The sequence below is a fragment of the Acomys russatus genome, chromosome 29 (genome assembly GCF_903995435.1).
Source record: "Acomys russatus chromosome 29, mAcoRus1.1, whole genome shotgun sequence".
Taxonomy (NCBI): domain Eukaryota; kingdom Metazoa; phylum Chordata; class Mammalia; order Rodentia; family Muridae; genus Acomys; species Acomys russatus.
The window spans coordinates 30,635,108-30,652,929 of record NC_067165.1 but is presented as its reverse complement, the minus strand read 5'-3'; the positions used below and the strand labels follow the sequence as shown (position 1 = coordinate 30,652,929).

Sequence of the window (17,822 nt, the reverse complement as noted above, 5' to 3'; positions counted from 1 at the left end):
TAGAGATGGTTGTGAGCCTCCATGTGGTTGCTGAATTGAGCTCAGGACCTCTGGAAGAACAGTCAGTGCCCTTAACCTCTGAGCCATCTTTGCAGCTCTCTTAATTGTACACTTTTAATCCTTTATTGCAAGTGTAGTTCTAAGAATTTTAAAATAAGACTAGATCCTTCATCATAATTTCAGTCCAAAGGGCTATAGACAGCTGACCGACCAGCTGTAGGAGGGATCTAAGGAAAACTGTACTGAGAATCCACAAGTTCATTTAATTTTTTAAGCTGGTAGATAAGATTGTGGAAATCTATTTTGAAGTAATGTGTATTAGTAGACTGTCAGAATTGAGTGAGATAGCAGCATATGTATTACCTTGATGAGATCATTTTTATGATGCGCACGCCTTTAATCCCAGCACTTGGGAGGCAGAGGCAGGCGGATCACTGTGAGTTCAAGGCCAGCCAGGTCTACAGAGTGAGTCCAGGACAGCCAAGGCTACACAGAGATACCCTGTCTTGAAAAGAATACTTAACTTTTTTTTTTTTAAAGAATACAGATTATTGTTATTTACTAGTTTTAATAATTAAAATAAGATGCCAGGCAACAGATATTAGATGAGGAGTTTATTAAATGAGCATAGGGAAAGGAAGAAAGGAGGGAGAAGAAGTACTCCAGAACAAGAGGGAGAGAGAGGTACAGGAGAGCCCTGAGGAGGGTTTGGCCTTTTATCATCTTGGGCCACACCCCTATGACAGGTAGGCAATGCCATCACGGGTAGGCAGACTGGAGCAAAACCCTAACACTAGTTACTGTGTTGTATCAAACCTTTTAGAAGTTGTGTTAAATCAGATTGGATTTTGGAAATTTTACGTCAAACATGAAGAATTAATGATTTTTGGTTTGGTTTGGTTTTGGTCCCCCCTGCCCCCTAAGGGGTTTCACTATGTAGCCTTGGCTGTCCTCAAATTCACAGAGTTCCACTTGCCTCTGCCTCCAGAGTACTGGCTCTGCCCTGCTTTCCTAATGAGCTGGTTTATTTGTTTATTTTGTTTGGATTTTTCTTAAGGAAAACAATAATTTTAGTTATGCAACTTTATTATTATAACTTTCAATTCTCTTCTATCATTTATTTGGTCTAATCACATTGTAATACAATGATGGGGTAATTTGTCTATGAGAATTTTCTTCATCTGCTGCAGGGGCTTTCTGTGAGGATTCCATTGGGAAAGTGTGCATTCTACCATTATGTTGAACAATAAAGTTGAACTAGGAATAAGAATAGGATTATTCATGTTAGCCAGAAAAAAGATTCAGGTCAGATTATAAACTACATAGATTGTTTTGGAAACTCGAATGTCAATTTAGTACATTATTGTCAAATATGTGCAACTTTGAAGATAATAGTAAACATTGGTATGAAATGTTACACTGGTACTTTTAATAGTGGAGCCAGAATAAAGTTTGATACTGACAATTTTAAAAACAGATAAATAAGAAAAGTAAAGTTTTGGGGTTTGTTTGTTTTTACTGCTCAGACACCTTAAGCTTGTAGTATAACTGAGAATCAGAATTATACATTTTCTTTGAAGCATTTTGAAATCTACACTATGAATCAAGACGGCATAAAATAGGGATCAGGAAAATCTGTACTGTGGGATGTGGGTAAATAATGTGTAAAAAATACTCTTTCTGTTGATTTCAAAAAAGGTTTGCTTTCCCTAGCAGCTTCCTATGTGTTGACTTCTTACTTTGTCTCCGTGGTTACTGTTCTGACTTCTGTTTCTTCTGGCATGGTGAAGAGGGATAGCCTGTTTTCAGCAGAGCCCTTTCTTAGTTCTAGACATTATGAAGGTTGGTTGTTTCTTATAGACATTAGGAAGGTTGTTCATTTTTATAATGATGGTGTAACTCTGGGATTTCTGTTTCAGTTGAAACCTATGAATTATATTTAGAATAATATTGTTCCTCAAATACTGACAGTCATTAGCATCGTTAAAAGACTTCTAGTGTGCTTGAAGAGTCTTTTTTTTTTTTTCCTACCTCTGTGAATCTCGTTTACTTTGCTTTACACTTATTCTAACAGACATTTATTTTGCACAGAATTGGGTCAAATAGGTAGTAGGAAAAAGTGTATTGAGTTTATCTTAATGATACTTTAGATTGTTTTTACTATTTTTATTTATATATATGAGTGTGTGTGTCTGTGTGTATATGTACCATGTATGCTTGGTTGCCTGAGGGCCAGAAGGAGGGTATCTGATCCCTGGAAACTAGAGTTACAAGCAGTTTTGAGTCACTAAATCGGAGAGCTGGGGGTTCACTGCAGGTCCTGCCAGATAAACAGGAGCCCTTATCTCCAGACTCTTGAATGTTTTTTTGTTTGTGTTTTGTGTTTTATTGTTGATGTTTTGTTTTGATTTTGAGACTGGGCTTTCTCTGTATCCCTGGCTGTCCCAGAACTCACTGTGTAGATCAGGCTGGCCTGGAATTTTAAGGAGATCTACTCTGCCTCCTGAGTGGTGGTGGAATTAAAGGTGTGCTAACTGCCATGCCCAGCTTTTGAATGGTATTGGGGGTTTTTGTTGTTGTTTGGTGGTTTGCTTTGTAATTTTTTGTTGTTTTGTTTAGTTTTTGTTTGTTTTTTGTTTTTGTTTTTCGAGATACGGTTTCTTGGTGTAATGGAGCCCTGGCTATCCTGGAGTCTTTGTAGACCAGGTTGGCCTCAGACTTACAGAAGTCTGTCTGCCTCTGCTTCCTGAGTACTGGGATCAAAGGCATGCACCACCACACCCAGTTTTGAATGGTGTTTTTATAGTTACTTTTTAATATGGAGATAACAGAAAGGTAGTACAAAGTAGTGATGTTCTCTCTTAAAACATTTTATGTGCATGTGCTTATGTGGTACAGGACAGAACAAGTGTGCAGGAGTCATACTGTGAGTTCCAGCCCAGCCTGGTCTACAGAGTGAGTCTAGGACAGCCAAGGCTACATAGAGAAACCCTGTCTCGAAAAACAAACAAACAAACAAAAAACCAAAAACCAAAAACCAAAACAAAACAAAACAAAAAAAATTAAGTCTTTGATTACTCTCCTAAAATCAATCATGTATTTAGTTATATGTTCATGCAGTTTTAAAACATTTAGATTTATTGTTCCTTCTGTGTTCTAGTCTTTAATTTCCAGACATCTTTAGGATAATCCCATTTCAGTTTATCTCTTCCCATTTTATCAATTGCATTACCATTCTCCTAAATTAAAATGGAGTAATCTTTAAAGTCCTTTATCCCTTTATATCCTCATGTACACAGCCTTTATGATTTGCTAAGTATTGTTTACATATTCATTATGTTACATTTTACATGTAAGTTATTTTATTGCTTTTTAATTTCATTTTCTTTCTCTAGGTCACTTCTTTCTCCAAGACATCTGTTACAAAGTAGTCAGATTAGTTTAAGTAAAATACATTTTGTACTGCGTTCTTGCTAAAGATCAATTTTCTTCCATTAATGCTAAGATCAAGATTAGGTTTCGGGGTGTCCAAGGTTTGGACATAATGGCTTAATGTTAACATCTACAAAGTTCACACTGGTGAACCATATAGTTGAGTCACAAAAATAGTTGTAAGAAGCTCTCATAATGATTTAAGTAAGTTCACAGAGTTTTGGGGCCACATTTATGGTTCTTCTCAGCCTCATGTGTCGTGTGGGCTACAAACTGGACATGCCTAGCAGTTGGCTATCTCTGCTTGCTCTCCCACTGCTGTTCCAGACCATCTCCCTAGTTAAGTGTGCTATGCCATATTCTGCATACTGCATCTGATTGTCTCTTTGCCTTTGGATGCTTTGGGCCTCTCAGTCTATCCAAATGCTTCGAGACCTGTACACGCCTTTCATCCCAGCACCTGGGAGACAGAGGCAGGTGGATTGTTGTGAGTTCAAGGCCAGCCTGGTCTACAAAGAGAGTCTAGGACAGCCAAGGCTACACAGAGAAACCCTGTCTCAAAAAACCAAAAAAAGAAAAGAAAATCATCCCCGATCCTCAAGTCTATTAGCTTATTTCATGTCTTAAAAGTTGCTTTATGGGTATTTTTCATATTTTTCCAAATAAGCTCTTTTAAAGAAGGAGTTCTCCTCTCTTTTTGTATTGGTGCTTAGCATAGGTATCCATTAAACATCAAATTATGAAATTAATTTTTTTGTTTTGATTTGGTTTGGTTTTTCGAGACAGGGTTTCTCTGTGTGTATCCCTGGCTATCCTGGACTCACTTTGTAGACCAGGCTGGCCTCGAATTCACAGAGATCCACCTGCCTCTGCCCCCTGAGTGCTGGGATTAAAGGCGTGTGCCACCACGCTTGGCTAAATTATGAAATTATTAAACACAAAATTGCCCTGATTGTTAATAAAATGGGGATTTGTGTGTTCAGTGAAGAGTTTTACATTTTTGCTTTTTAATTTTTGAAATAATGATTTCTTATTACCAAGCTAATTTACCAAGGTGTGACGTGACTAGATTGACATCTCATTTCTGAAACAGTCATTTCTTCTAAGAAGATTTAGAGGTTTATCAAGCTACTTAGAGAAATTACAAATGTAGATGTAATTACAAGAAACTAGTTAAAGTAGGAAGTTCTCAGGGTCAGCAAACTGGTCCTTTTCACCTCCATATATTTGAGTATTTGAAGGTCAACACTGACTTCTGTTTTAAGATGTTGGAAAAAATGGTCCCTTGGGTGTTTAAATCAAGATGAGGAAGCATCTAGTGATGGAACTGGAGCCCTAAAGGGGACAGTCCCACAGTTGTTACAGAAGATAAGCCAAAGACTGATTGTTGATTTGGAGAAGTTGTGCACACATGACCTAAGTAGCGCTTGAGGAATTTGTTGTTGTTGCTGCATGTTTGAGCACTTGTGTGTGCATATGGTGGCTGAAATGAAAATAAGGCAGTGGTGCCAAAAAAGTTACTTTTGAATATTTTTATTTTTTTTTATCTTGAATTTTTACTTATTAAAGATAACCGCTTGCTTTCACATGTAAGGAGCAGAATCCTAAGGTCTGGAGAGTCCCAGGTTAGATGAATAAGATTTTTTATATATGCTAAATATGTGGAAAGTTGGCTGTTAGTATTTGTATCTGTGCCCTTATGAAGAAAATGATGAACTGGATGTGACAGCCCACGATTGTAATCCCAACACTGAAATTTGTAAAGGAGGCTCACATTGTGTAGCCCCTGTCATATTCATCCAGAATATTCACAATAAGGACATCTGGCAGGACTGAGGCTGTAACTCAGCGGCAGAGGGACTTGTAACAGCATTTGGGAGGTGAAAGCAAGAGTTCAAGTCTGTGCTCAGATGTGCATCAAGTTCAAGACCAGCCTGTCTTAGAAAACAAAAAAGATGGGGGCCTGGAGAGATGGCTCAGAGGTTAAGAGCACTGACTGCTCTTCCAGAGGTCCTGAGTTCAATTCCCAGCAACCACATGGTGGCTCACAACCATCCGTAGTGTGATCTGATGCCCTCTTCAGGCCTGTGAGTGTATATGCAGGCAAGCACTGTATACATAATAATAAATATAAATCTTAAAAAAGAAAAGAAAAGAAAACAAGATTCTAGGCTGGGATATAGCATAGTAATGGAATGCTTGCCTAGTGTACGTAAGGTCATGGGTTCAGTGCTCAGCACTGCAGAACAAGTAAACAAACCCTTTTGAGCCTAGGAATGTAGCTCAGTTGAGAGATTACTTGTTCTTCATTCAGTGGTGGTGCAAGCCTATGATCCAGGCACTTGGAAGGGAGCCCCAGGTAGGTCAGAAATTCAGTTATCTTCAGATACATAATAGCAAATGGGTACATGAAGTCTTGTCTTAAAAACAAACCAAAACCAAAACCAAAACCAAAGAGGAATCTTTTCAGCTCTTTTGAAAACTGGGTGAACACACAAGTATATAATGGTTAGAAAATAACCACATCCTTTCACTTCTAAACAAATTAAACTTTTAGGCAAATAGGTAAATCTTCTTTCTAAGTCTTACTAAGAATGTTTTATCCAGGCTAGGTGGTTCAGCCTGTAATCCCAGCACTCAGGAGGCAGAGGCAGGCAGATCTCTGTGAGTTCCAGGCCAGCCTGGTCTACAAAGTAAGTCCAAGACAGCCAAGGCTACACAGAGAAAAACCTATTTCAAAAACAAAACAAAACAAATCAAACAAAGAATATTTTAGTTTTGCCTTCCATCAGTTCCTATGCTGTATGTTAGTTACCCTTTGCATTTATCCTTTTGTTTACCCACAGGATACTTTGGATTTGAATTTTTTTCATATTATGAAAAAGCCTTTAAAAATATTTCTAGGGTATTAGATAGCTTCTAAATTCTCCTATATATTCTTATTAACTAACAGTATCTTGGTAAAAACAAAGAGTTTTGCTATGTAAGCCAGGCTGGACTTGAACCTGGCATCCTCTTTCTTTAGCCTCCCAAGTCATCAGGGTTATTTATAGGCATGCACTACTATACTTGCTCACTGTCTTTATAAGAACTTTAAAAATGTACTTTTAAAAGCAGAAGCAAGAAAGACTGCCTTACCTTATACTTTGTTCATTCTTTGTAGCACAGTGATCATGAATAAGAAATGTCTTTTTGTTGACTACTGTTGACAATGAAAAAATGAGTAGAGCTATTTGTAGCTTAAACAAATCTGCTTATTGCATGACATGTAGTTGGAGAAAGGGAAATGATAGGAATAGAAAGGGTGGAATATTGAGTGTCAGTGACCAATTGAAAGTGGTTTTACAGCCTGGTGTGGTGTCACATGCCTTTAATCCCAGCACTTGAGAGGCAGAGCCAGGTGGATCTTTGTAAGTTCAAGTCCAGCCTGTTGTATGTAGTGAGTTCAGGACAGCAGGAGCTATATTGCAAGACCCTATCTCAAAAACCGACGAGAAGGGTGCTTTTCTTCTCTATTAGGTTTTTTGTTTTGTTTTGTTTAGTAGCAATATGTTTCTATAAGAAACCTTCACTTTTGCCAAGTCAGGAACATCATTTGAGAGAACAGCTAATGTTCAAATGTTATTCTTCAGCTGTATTTGTTTTACTGTTATGAGCCCACTCTTCTTTTTCCAAATAGGATTTAATATTCCGATCTACCTTAGCTCTGTTCAGAAACAAACCAACAATGATTTTTTTTTTTTTAAGCCCACAACACTTTTAGGAATAAAAGATCATAGCAAGAGTGGACATTGCTGATTTAAGCTGTAGGGCCTGTGTTCTCAAGATTAGCTTGTAGATTGTGTTAGCAGTTCAGTCTTCTCATGCCTACGGGTTTTTTTCTTAGGGGCTCTAAACAAAAAGTTATATACATGATAATCTTGTTATAAGCCAAAGAACCTTCTAGAACCAAGTGGGTTCTTTAGACAAGAGCACAGGAAAATGATCTTTTAAAAAGTGTCTGCTATCTACCAGCACATTATTATAGTGTTCTCAAAAGTCACTGCTTGAATTTCAGTCCTTAATATTTTGGATAGAGCTATCATTTAACTTTTCATAGACCTTGGAACATTTTTATAAGGGCTGTAATTGTTTGACTTTACTGTTCCTTCAAACTCAATGGTAGAAAATCAATCTGCTGTCTTGTGCGGATATTCTAAGGTAAACTGTCTAATGAAGCTTGTCTTAAGTTCAGATCACTGAGAGATTATGTTTCCCTACTTTCAGAGTCCACATGGTGATATCCCTGCAGTGTGCCAGGGGGCTGGAAGCTTAAGATCATGGTGTCTGTCTTGATTAGATTGTAGAAGATAGTCTGTTGATATTTTCTGATTAATTTAAAGCTTAGATTCTTGAAGTTCTACAAAGCACCATTGTAGAGGGGTTTTTTTTGTTTGTTTGTTTGTTTTGTTTTGTTTTTGTTTTTTAAAGCAAGGCTTAGTATATAGCTTAAGGTAGAAGTTCCCCTAGGATGTTGCCGAGTTCCTTGAGTCTCTGGTCTGTAGCTTGGCCTCTGATTACAGGATGTCTTTACTAAGGAAACACTGGAATATTCAGTCCAGTCCTATCTACTGTGTGTGGTAAACAAAACTACTTTTGGTGCTGAGTCTTCTAGTTACATCCCCTGCTTTGATGAGGACAGGATTTTTTACTAAGATTGCCAGTCATTTGCTTGTTGTCTTTTTAGATAGAAAACTAAGAGACTTTTGCATTGATGCTAAATTGTTGCAATTTCAGGTCTTATAGCAGACCCTCTCAGTGTAGCAGCAGTTAGTTACAGGACATTAGAATCCATCTCCCATCCCCATCCAGACTTATTAAATACGACTGGCAGCAAGAATTTAGGGATTAGAAATACTATGTACTTGTTCTACTGCCTTTCAACAAGGACCAGCATGTGAAGTTGAAATTTCCTGATCAGAATTTGAAAGATGATGTAATTCCCTGGGCCTTATTCCAGAAAGAGCTCTCTGATACGGGTTTACTAGTTGGTGGTAAATTCTTGAGTCACCAACTATTAGGCCTTTATGTCCAAATATTATCTTAATTTATGGAGTAAGGTCCCTGAGTTCTCCTCTTTCCTTCCACAGGGCAAGCAGGAGGACTTCAAGACGACAGTTCTGGAGGGTATGGAGACGGCCAAGCATCAGGTGAGGGTGGCATTAGATGCTTGCCACTTTAGCAAGAGCCGCCAAGTCAGGGAGTGATTGATGCTTGCAAGTGTTTTTGGCTATGGTATTGTCATTGTAGCCAGAAGCGCAGGGGTAATGTAACCCACAGGAGAGGGTAGTGTGAGTAGAGAGTGTAGCCAGAACAAAAGCAAGCAGACTGTTGAAGTCCTCAGGCCGATCTCAGCCCTCCATTCTTCATGTTTTTGAGGAGATGGTGGGTAATTTTCTTGGGAGTCAGTGGGACCTTTAAAGAGAAATGTAGCAGTAGTCAAAGACAAGAAACCATGGACTGGAAGGTCTAAACACTGCTAAGGTATTCTAGGACTAGACTGCAGGGGACACCTTCATAGGTATGATTGTTGGTGCTAGGTACTTTTTCCAGCTAACAGTATGTAATGACAGTTGAATTATTTTGTTTCTAGGGTAAAAGTTACCTTTAAGAAAAAGAATATTCGTAGGGCTCTCTCTGTTTAGATCAAACTATAGATTCTTACTTCTAGGAAAAAGTAAAGGACTTGTCGGACAGTCATTTGGAACAATTAGGCTTGTTCCAAGAACTGGAAGTAACATGTTTGTCTTTCATCCTTTCATCTTTTCGTCCTTTGAAGTGTGTGTGTGTGTGTGTGTGTGTGTGTGTGTGAGTGTGTGTGTATGTGTGTGTGTGTGTGTGTGTGTGTGTGTGAGAGAAAGAGAGAGAGAGAGAGAGAGAGAGAGAGAGAGAGAGAGAGAGAGAACGAGAGAACAAGAGAATGAACATGCACCAGGGCCCAAAGCTGATTTGTTTAGACACTTGAAGAAATTGGAATACTTATTACTTACTATTGAAGGCTGTCAACTTTCATTTAAGTATAGGTTAGGATATTTGTCTGTTGTAGTTTGTGTCTAGCAGATTCAGGATCTATTTGTGCTTTGTTTTGGACCAGAGGTAGTTCCTTGGAGATAGAGTAGTTGGTAGTTGATAGTCAAGAGGATTGGAATGTTCTAAGTGGAGATCTTTCCATACTGTCCCAAGGAGATGCTTCTTCAGAGAGATTGCTTTCACGGAGTGATACAGGAGATCTTCCTTGAAACTTGATGAACACAGCCTCTAGAGTCTTAATCTGAAGGAAATCAAGTTCTCTTGTTGGTTTTTGTTTTTTAGAAACTGTTCCTCTTTGCTTACATAAACAGCATATTGTATTGCTGATACAACAGCAGGCAGTCATGTGAAACTGTAGAGCATAGTTCTGGGTATTGCCAGGAGGGTGGTGAATGATGTGACCCCGCCAATCTAGGTTAGATCTTGCAATGTTCAGAAGCATACATGTGTGACACAGTCAGAATTTAAAACGTGCCTACGTGGTTAGCGTTCTCCAAATGAAGCCAGGGAACTTTGAGGGTTCCTTGTGGCCAGGATTGTATCTTGGATTTCTTAAGATCCATCTTGATGTGTATCTCCTAAATCTTAGCGCTAGAAGGGAGCTTGAGGTCATCTTGTCTAGCTCCTGCCGTCAAACAGGTAGTGTTGTGTGCCCCCCTGTCCCTGAGTCAGAGCCTGACAGAACAAAGAATCTTAGCAGTAAACCAGCAGCTGTGAAGTGAGCACTCAGGGACCTTGCTTCTTAGCCTGTAGACTGTTCTACATACTGATCTGCAGGCATCTGCCCTACAAATAAAGCCTGTAAATGTGAGAGCTCTTGACTGTGCTTTTCTCCCGCCTTTACTCTTTTTATTTTAAAATTGTTGTAGGATTTGATACACCTCTGCTGATTTTAAGAAAAGACTTTATCTAGATCCCATCAGCCATTTGTTTGTTTCCACTTTCAGCCTGAAATCTAGTTAATTTATCTCTTAAAACAATAATCAAAGGCAACTGATACACGCAGGCCTCCCTTCTTTAACTTCCGTGTAACTTAGCCCTTGTTAAAATTCTATTTGCATCTCATAGAGATCAGGGCAAAGTAGTTTTGTGGCTTAAAATGCTTAAGAGTGCTGCCTCCCTGCCTCCTCCCCTTTCTCTAGTTGACCCGCCCTGGAGAATGTAGGCTGTTCCTTTAAAAAAGGAAGGTTTTGCGTGTTTTTAGAGACAGCGGTCAGGTGGTCAGAAAGGGCGTTGTAGTTTAGCATGATTGCAGACTAGAAGGAAGGGTCTTCTAGAACTTAACTCTGTGAGGGGTGGGAGATAGGACTGAAGCTAGGCAGGCTGAGGCTTTTTAAAAATTTAGACAGCGTCTTTGTAATTTTCTAAATTTCTAGAATAATAGATTGTGTTTAGTGCAGTGTACTCACACACAGAAGTAAAAATTATATTCTAGAGCCAAATGCAAATTACTTCTGAATTCTGTGTACTGTTGGTTACTTTAAAAAAAAAAAAAAAAAAAAAGACATTATCCAGGTCAGCAGGTTTCCTGTAAAGGAGATTGCTATGAGATGTTGGATTATCCAAAGTGATCTTTGTTTTCATCCTGTAAATATTCCATAGGAAAGAAGCTTTGATTTAGCTTCTGGACAGCTTATGCCAAATTAACTTTTTGTTGTTTTCTTTGAAAAAAAAAAAGTCTAGATTTGCTTTTTTAATCTTGTTGCCCAGTTTTTATAATGGCCTTCATCCTTTAAATAACACTCTATCCCTAAATACAAAAAATAACATAACTACTGAGAGTTTTGATTTGTTGAGTACTGAGGAGAGCACCAGGCCTGTGTGTGAGCAGTCACCTCAGCGAGTGTCCTAGAGGTCTTTTTCAGTTTGAGAACTTGGTATCACAGAGTCAGAGCAGGAGGATGGAGCTGTAGAGGATATTGCTTCTGATATATTATACCACCTTTTTAGTTTCTTATTTGCATTTGTATAACATTTTTGATTCCTGATCTAGAGAAGTACTTTGAAATTGCTGTGTAAACTTATCTCAGTTGTTACATACTCCTCAGATGCCCAGAGTTAACCAAGTATATGTAGTTTTTTTATTTGTTTTTCCCCAAGAACACTTGCCTCTTGGAAACAAGTGTCATATGAAATTTGGGGGGATTATTTTTCCCACATAGTTTTTCCTGCTGTTGAAAAATAATCTGGTTTAGTAGAAGTGTTAATTAATTCACCACTTTTAAAGCCAGGACGTAATATAGTATAGCTAAGAAAGAAAATTATTTTTGGCAAGCCAAAGAAGAGTGTTTGTTGATGTTTTGGTTGGGCTCATGGTGGGGTTTTGCCATAAAGCCCAGGTCGACCTTGAACTTAGGCTCCTCCTGCCTCTGCCTCTAGAGTGCTGGCATTATGACAGGCACCACCACAGTCAACGGAGAAGTGGAGTGTAGTGGGAATTTTATAGTGATCATTAATTTTACGTTAATAGTACACACATGAACTATAACCTATGAAGTACTTGGCCTGAGCACTAAACTGTAGTGAGTAGATAACTATTCATTATAAGGAGTTAAGATATTTTAGAGTTTGATTTCTGGTTTTTGTTTAGTTGTTTTGGTTTGAGGTAGGGGACAGGGACATCAAAGCTGTATAATTTTAGAAAATTTCTGCCCCAGTTGGTACCTCTTCCACCACCACTTCCTCCTCAAGTAATATCACATGCCACCTGCAATGATATGGCTCTTTTTTTTTATCCTTTGAGGGATATTTAATTGTTCTGACCATCTTTGATTTAGGTTGGAGTTAGCTAATACAGGATTGTTGGTTATTTAGTGGTGTGCAGCTCAGGGGTTTGCCCTGTGCTTACATCTAGTGGTGGGCAGTGCTGTTGTGGGAGAACAGCTATTTCCAGTGTGTAGCCTCTGTCAGCACTGGGCAATTTTACTTGGCTTTTTTGTTAACTGTGGATTTCTCTAAGTGGTGATTGCCATTTGAATGTCTTTGTGGAAACAGATCCCTTGGTAGAGGAGCTACAGTCTTCAGGTTAAATTTGTACCTGCTGTGTTCTTTTAGTTCTAGTCGTTACTAAACCCTTACGTCATTGCTTCCAACTTCTTGTTCTCTGACTTTTAAATATTATATATAGGTACTTTTGTCTTGCTTTCTTACTTACTGTAATACTTTATGATGTTGAATTCAGAAACTCTAAAAATTGTAACTTCTCTTGTCCCTCTCCTGGTTCTGGAGTGGAAATTTGCTGGGGATTGGCTCTAGGGCTGGGTAAGCACTTGCATTCAGGCCTGTCTGCCTGGGTTAGTGTTTTTAAGATGTGTGAGCTGTAACCCCAGCATGTGCCTGCCTTTCCAAGAATCGCTTACAAACATGATAAAACCCACCAGCTTATAAAATATTTAAAAGCCAAATTTAAGTAATCTCAGAGTAACTCATTTTCTTTGGGTATACTGTGTCATACACTGTGCATAGCAGCATTTCACTTGTATAGAGTGAAGTATTTCTAATGTTGCTGACAGAAAAAGTAAACTCTTGGTCTACTTCTGACTTAACCATGACAATCTGCTTGATTTCTCTGCCCACTTGCCAACGCTAGATAATGAGGACTTAGTTCATCCTGCTCATGATGAGCTTGTGTATTCTTCTGTTTTGAGTTTTCAACTTTCCATTTCATGCTGTAATCTCAAATGAAGGCCTGTGACTGCATTTTTTAACTCCTGGCCTGTTAGTGTACTTTTCCTTCCCCCCCCCCCTCTCCTTTAAATTGTATTGTATGGTATCTGCAGTATTTATTGTAATTAGAATATAATTCAGTTTATCTGATTGATGGATGAAAATATTGTAAATGGCTTGTTGTAATTACTTCATTAATAAACTTTGAGATGTTAAGCTTGAAATTTTAACTTTTGAGGCAAAATTTAAAACAAACAACTTTTTGAAGGCAGTATCAGTCTGTGAATTAGGCAAAATTTACAGCTGTCTTCAGGCAGAAGAGGCATTTAAGGTTTCCTCATCACTGGTCTATGCCCGTATGCACTGTTCTAGTGGCCCTCTGCTTCCTTTGCTAGGTGTGGAGGGTGCAGCTTTTCAAAGCAGACTTCCCCATGACCGGATGACCTCTCAGGAAGCAGCCTGTTTCCCTGACATCATCAGTGGGCCCCAGCAGACACAGAAGGTTTTTTTGTTCATCAGGAACCGCACAGTAAGTGTCTATGCCTCTCTTTTTTCACTTTAATTTTGAAAAGTATCCATGACTTTTATAAGGAATATTGAAAAACAAAATTGAAGAGCAGAAAAAGCAGTTAAATCATTTGTATTATTTTTATCCCATATATAACTATTGCCAGAGAAAATTTGTTTTTTCCTTTAGTTATTTAAGAAGATTTAATGTTTATTGTGTTTTATTTTGCACATGTGTGTATGTGCATGCTTGTATACCTGTATGGGTGTGTGCATATAAATACAGGTATCCATAGAATCCACAGGTATCCTAGATGTTCTAGGGCTGGAGCTACAGGCAGTTGTGAGCCATCCAACATGGGTACTGGAAAGTGATGGGGGCAAAGTTTTATTTCTATAAGTTGGGGTTCTATTTGCATTCTTTTTAAAGGATCCTTCTCATACCTCATAAATATATTAAAAATCTACATTGAAACAAAATTTGTCTCAACCCTTTTTGGGGTGGGGTGGGGTGGGGAGGAGTGCTGGAGATTGGCTGTTTACACACTAACTGGGCAAGTGTTTCACCACTGAGCCATATCCTCAGCCAGATATAAACTACTTTAAGCAGCCACTTTGCCTTTCCCTTCAAAGCTGCATCCTTAACTCTGTTTTGTCACCTGGTTTAACTTCCTCTGGATTAACTTTATAGTATTTTTCCTAACAGTTGGACCACTTAGCTATTTAGAAACTTAACTTTTCTATTAGAAATATTTAACTATTTAGAAACTTAAGTTTCCATTTTTACTTTGCTGTAATTAAACTTTAACTAGTTTTAATGTGTTTTCAGTTCTGTGTCTGGAATATGTTTCCATTCACTTATGCCCTGGCATTCCCATGTTTCGTATCTCCAGTATAACTGACCTGTCATTTTAGTTATGTGGTAATCATTTGTATGCTGTAAATTTTTGAAAATGTCCTTTACCAAAAATTTTTTAGCTATCAGACATGGTAGCCTTGCCTTTACCTGCAGCCAGCATTCAGGAGGCTGAGCCTAGGCTATATAAGACCCTGTCTTAAAACAAAACAAATTTCTTTAGCTATTAGGGAGGGCAAGGTGTTATTTGGGTTTTGTTTGTTTTTTGGTTTTGATTTTTCAAGATAGAATTTCTGTGTAGTCCTGGTTGTCTGGGACTCACTTTGTAGACCAAGTTGGACTCGAATTCACAGAGATCCGCCTGCCTTTGCCTCCAAGCGCTGGGATTAAAGACATGCTTCACTGTGCCAGGCTGCAAGGTGCTATTTATAACATACCCATCGTTTTCTCATAGTATCTGTGGAGTTTCTCGTGTTTTGAATATGCCTCTAAGATATCTTGAGCCATGTTTGCTTTTTAGCTCCTACTTAGTTCTTTAGTTTGGCTACTAGGTTGTACAACTGCTGCTAAATTTGAATCACAAAGTACCATATAGCTAAGATGACGGGCAGGTCAGTTATACTAGAGGTTTGAAACACTATAAAGTTGGTATTTAAGTGAATGGAAATGTCTTAGCTTATAAATCTTGACATTGATATGTCTCATGATTGAGTCAACAGGTGTATAGAGCTATCAATATTTGTTTAGGGGAAGTTTTAGATAAAATTGCCTTGATTTTGTTTCATGTAATGCATGTTTCTGCGCTTGTTTTGCTTTGTTTTTCGAGACAGGGTTTCTCTGTGTAACCTTGGCTGTCATAAACTCACTTTGTAGACAAGGCCTCAACTCACAGAAAGTGCATGCATGCTTCCCTGTCTGTTTACCTTGGAGAGCATTTCTTTTTAAACTCATTGAAAATCATTGGCTATGCTATAATTTTTTCATTCTTCATCTGCTGGCTTTGAAATAATTCACTGTTCCCTTTTGTTTCTTTCTTAAATACACTATTTTGGCTTTAGTTATATAGTACTCTGATAGACTCCTGCGTCTCTGACATGTGGTCAGTCAGGTTCTTCCCAGCTCTCCATTAAGTGAGGTCCTCTCCATTCTTTTCCTCTAGGCTCCTCTGTACGTTTACGTCACTCTCACAGTGCAGACTTACCTCCTCTTAGCTTCCTGTCTTGTATCTCCTCTTGGTTGTCTCAGAATTAGACTCCTAGGTACTCTTGTGTTTTTCCACTGACCCGATCCACCAAGGCCAAGGCATTAATTAGTTGTTCGACTCAAAACTGAGGGACCATTGTTGACACTTTTCAGCATCTGTATACCTACATAATTATAACAATGTGCTTTTTGTTGTTGTTGTTTTTGAGACAACGTTTCTCTGTGTAACAGCCCAACAGTGTGATTTTTATCCTCTCAGTATCTAGAATTACATAACCCCAGGTTTAAGTCCTAGCTGTTTCCTATTGGTTATTTAGAAATTTTTCTTTCTTAGGTCAGATAGCCTCCCGCTTCAATAATTCACTAATTTGGTACCCTTTTGTGTTCGGTAATAGTTTCCTTGCCAGGACTATAACCCTCACTGTTTATATGAATATAAAACCTTATTGTTGAAGTCTTACATTTAAGAGGTCAGGTGACACAACTGGTCAGATGACGTGTATCTGTGGGTGTGTAATACAACTTATGTCATTTAAATACAGCTGCAGTTATGGTTGGACAACCCAAAGATTCAGCTGACATTTGAGGCTACTCTCCAACAGTTAGAAGCGCCTTACAACAGTAAGTACTGTGCTTGCTGGGAGAACCTGGTGGCTTCTGTTGACAATTTATTTCATCTTGTGTTGTGCAGAAATGACCTTTTTTGTTTTGTTTTGTTTTTTGAGACAGGGTTTCTCTGATTAGTCATGGCTGTCCCAGACTCACTTTGTAGACCAGGCTGTCCTCGAACTCACAGCGATCCTCCTGCCTCTGCCTCCTGACTGCTGGGATTAAAGGCATGTGCCACCACGCCTGGCTCCAGAAATGACCTTTATAATAAGTTAGTTTTTGTTTGTTTTTCTGATCTGCAAATTACATTGACAAAAACATTTCTAAGTGCTTTCCCAGATCTATTGTCTCCGTTTGATCCATGGAATACATTGGTAATTTGATTAGCTAGTTATTTGCTTTTCTTTCTGTTTATCATCAACAAAGTCTTAGGAAGTTTTTGCCAAAATATATAAACATTGGTCATACCTTCCAAAGGTTTATTCTCTATTTTATCTGTAATGTAATTATCATATTTCTTAAAGATATATTTTTGTATTTGAGTATTTTGTCTATATATATGTGTCTGAACACCAAAAGATGGTATAAGATTCTATTATAGGTAGTTGTGAGCCTCCATGTGAATGCTGGGAATTGAACCTAGAACCCCTGGAAGAGCAGCCAGTGCTTAACTGCTGAGCTATCTCTCCAGCCCATAATATCATCTTTAAAATGCCAATTTAGCCAGGCAGTGCTGGCACATGCCTTTAATTCCAGCACTAGGGAGGTAGAGGTAGGCTGATCTCTGTGAGTTTGAAGCCAGCTAGGTCTACAGAGTGATTCCAGTATAGCCTGAGCATGGGTACATGCCCATGGCCTAAGCATTCTGTGGGTAGAAGCAGGAGAGTCAGTAGTTGAAGGCCAGCCTCAACTTTGTATCTCCAGATAGCAATCCACCTCCCACCCCAATTTAATTTCTATGTTGAACATTTTGTACTGCCTTCTATCCTGATGTTTCTGTGTCTTAGTTTGCTAAAGAATCACACGACTAAGGGTCACATGAGTTGTGTGTAGGATATCTTCACATTGGAGAAAGAAGAGTTACAAGAACTTTCTGTTTAAACCGTTAGAAATATAAACATGTTTTTAATTTACAGGCGATACTGTGCTTGTCCACCGAGTTCACAGTTACTTAGAGCGTCACGGTCTTATCAACTTTGGCATCTATAAGAGGATAAAACCTTTACCAAGTAAGGACTTTCTCACCAAATGAGTTAAGTGGTATTTGGTAAGACTTCTATGCCTGTGTTTAATATTAATGGTGCTGGTGACATTTTATTTTTATCATAAGTTTCCACTAGTGAAAATATTCTCAGGCTCATCAGTCAAAGTTTTTTTAAAATGTACATTTCTCTTGAATTTCTGGTTTGAAAAGGTTTTAGGAAAAGATTAGTTTTCAGTTTTTAAAGCTTGAAACTAAAAAATTGTTAGCAATGAAAGC

The 17,822-nt window shown here is 38.4% G+C and overlaps 1 protein-coding gene across 2 annotated transcripts in view; it reads left to right on the top strand.

Annotated features, from left to right (window-relative positions):
• Positions 1–17,822, top strand: part of Kdm1a (lysine demethylase 1A) — a 54,343-nt gene that overhangs the window by 13,227 nt on the left and 23,294 nt on the right. The window contains exons 3-6 of one of the 2 annotated variants that reach the window (XM_051172008.1): positions 8,562–8,621; positions 13,563–13,696; positions 16,276–16,354; positions 17,479–17,571. In XM_051172008.1, coding sequence (XP_051027965.1) covers positions 8,562–8,621; positions 13,563–13,696; positions 16,276–16,354; positions 17,479–17,571 — 366 coding nt within the window. The remainder of the gene's footprint in view (positions 1–8,561; positions 8,622–13,562; positions 13,697–16,275; positions 16,355–17,478; positions 17,572–17,822) is intronic. The other variant, XM_051172009.1, reaches the window with a different exon arrangement.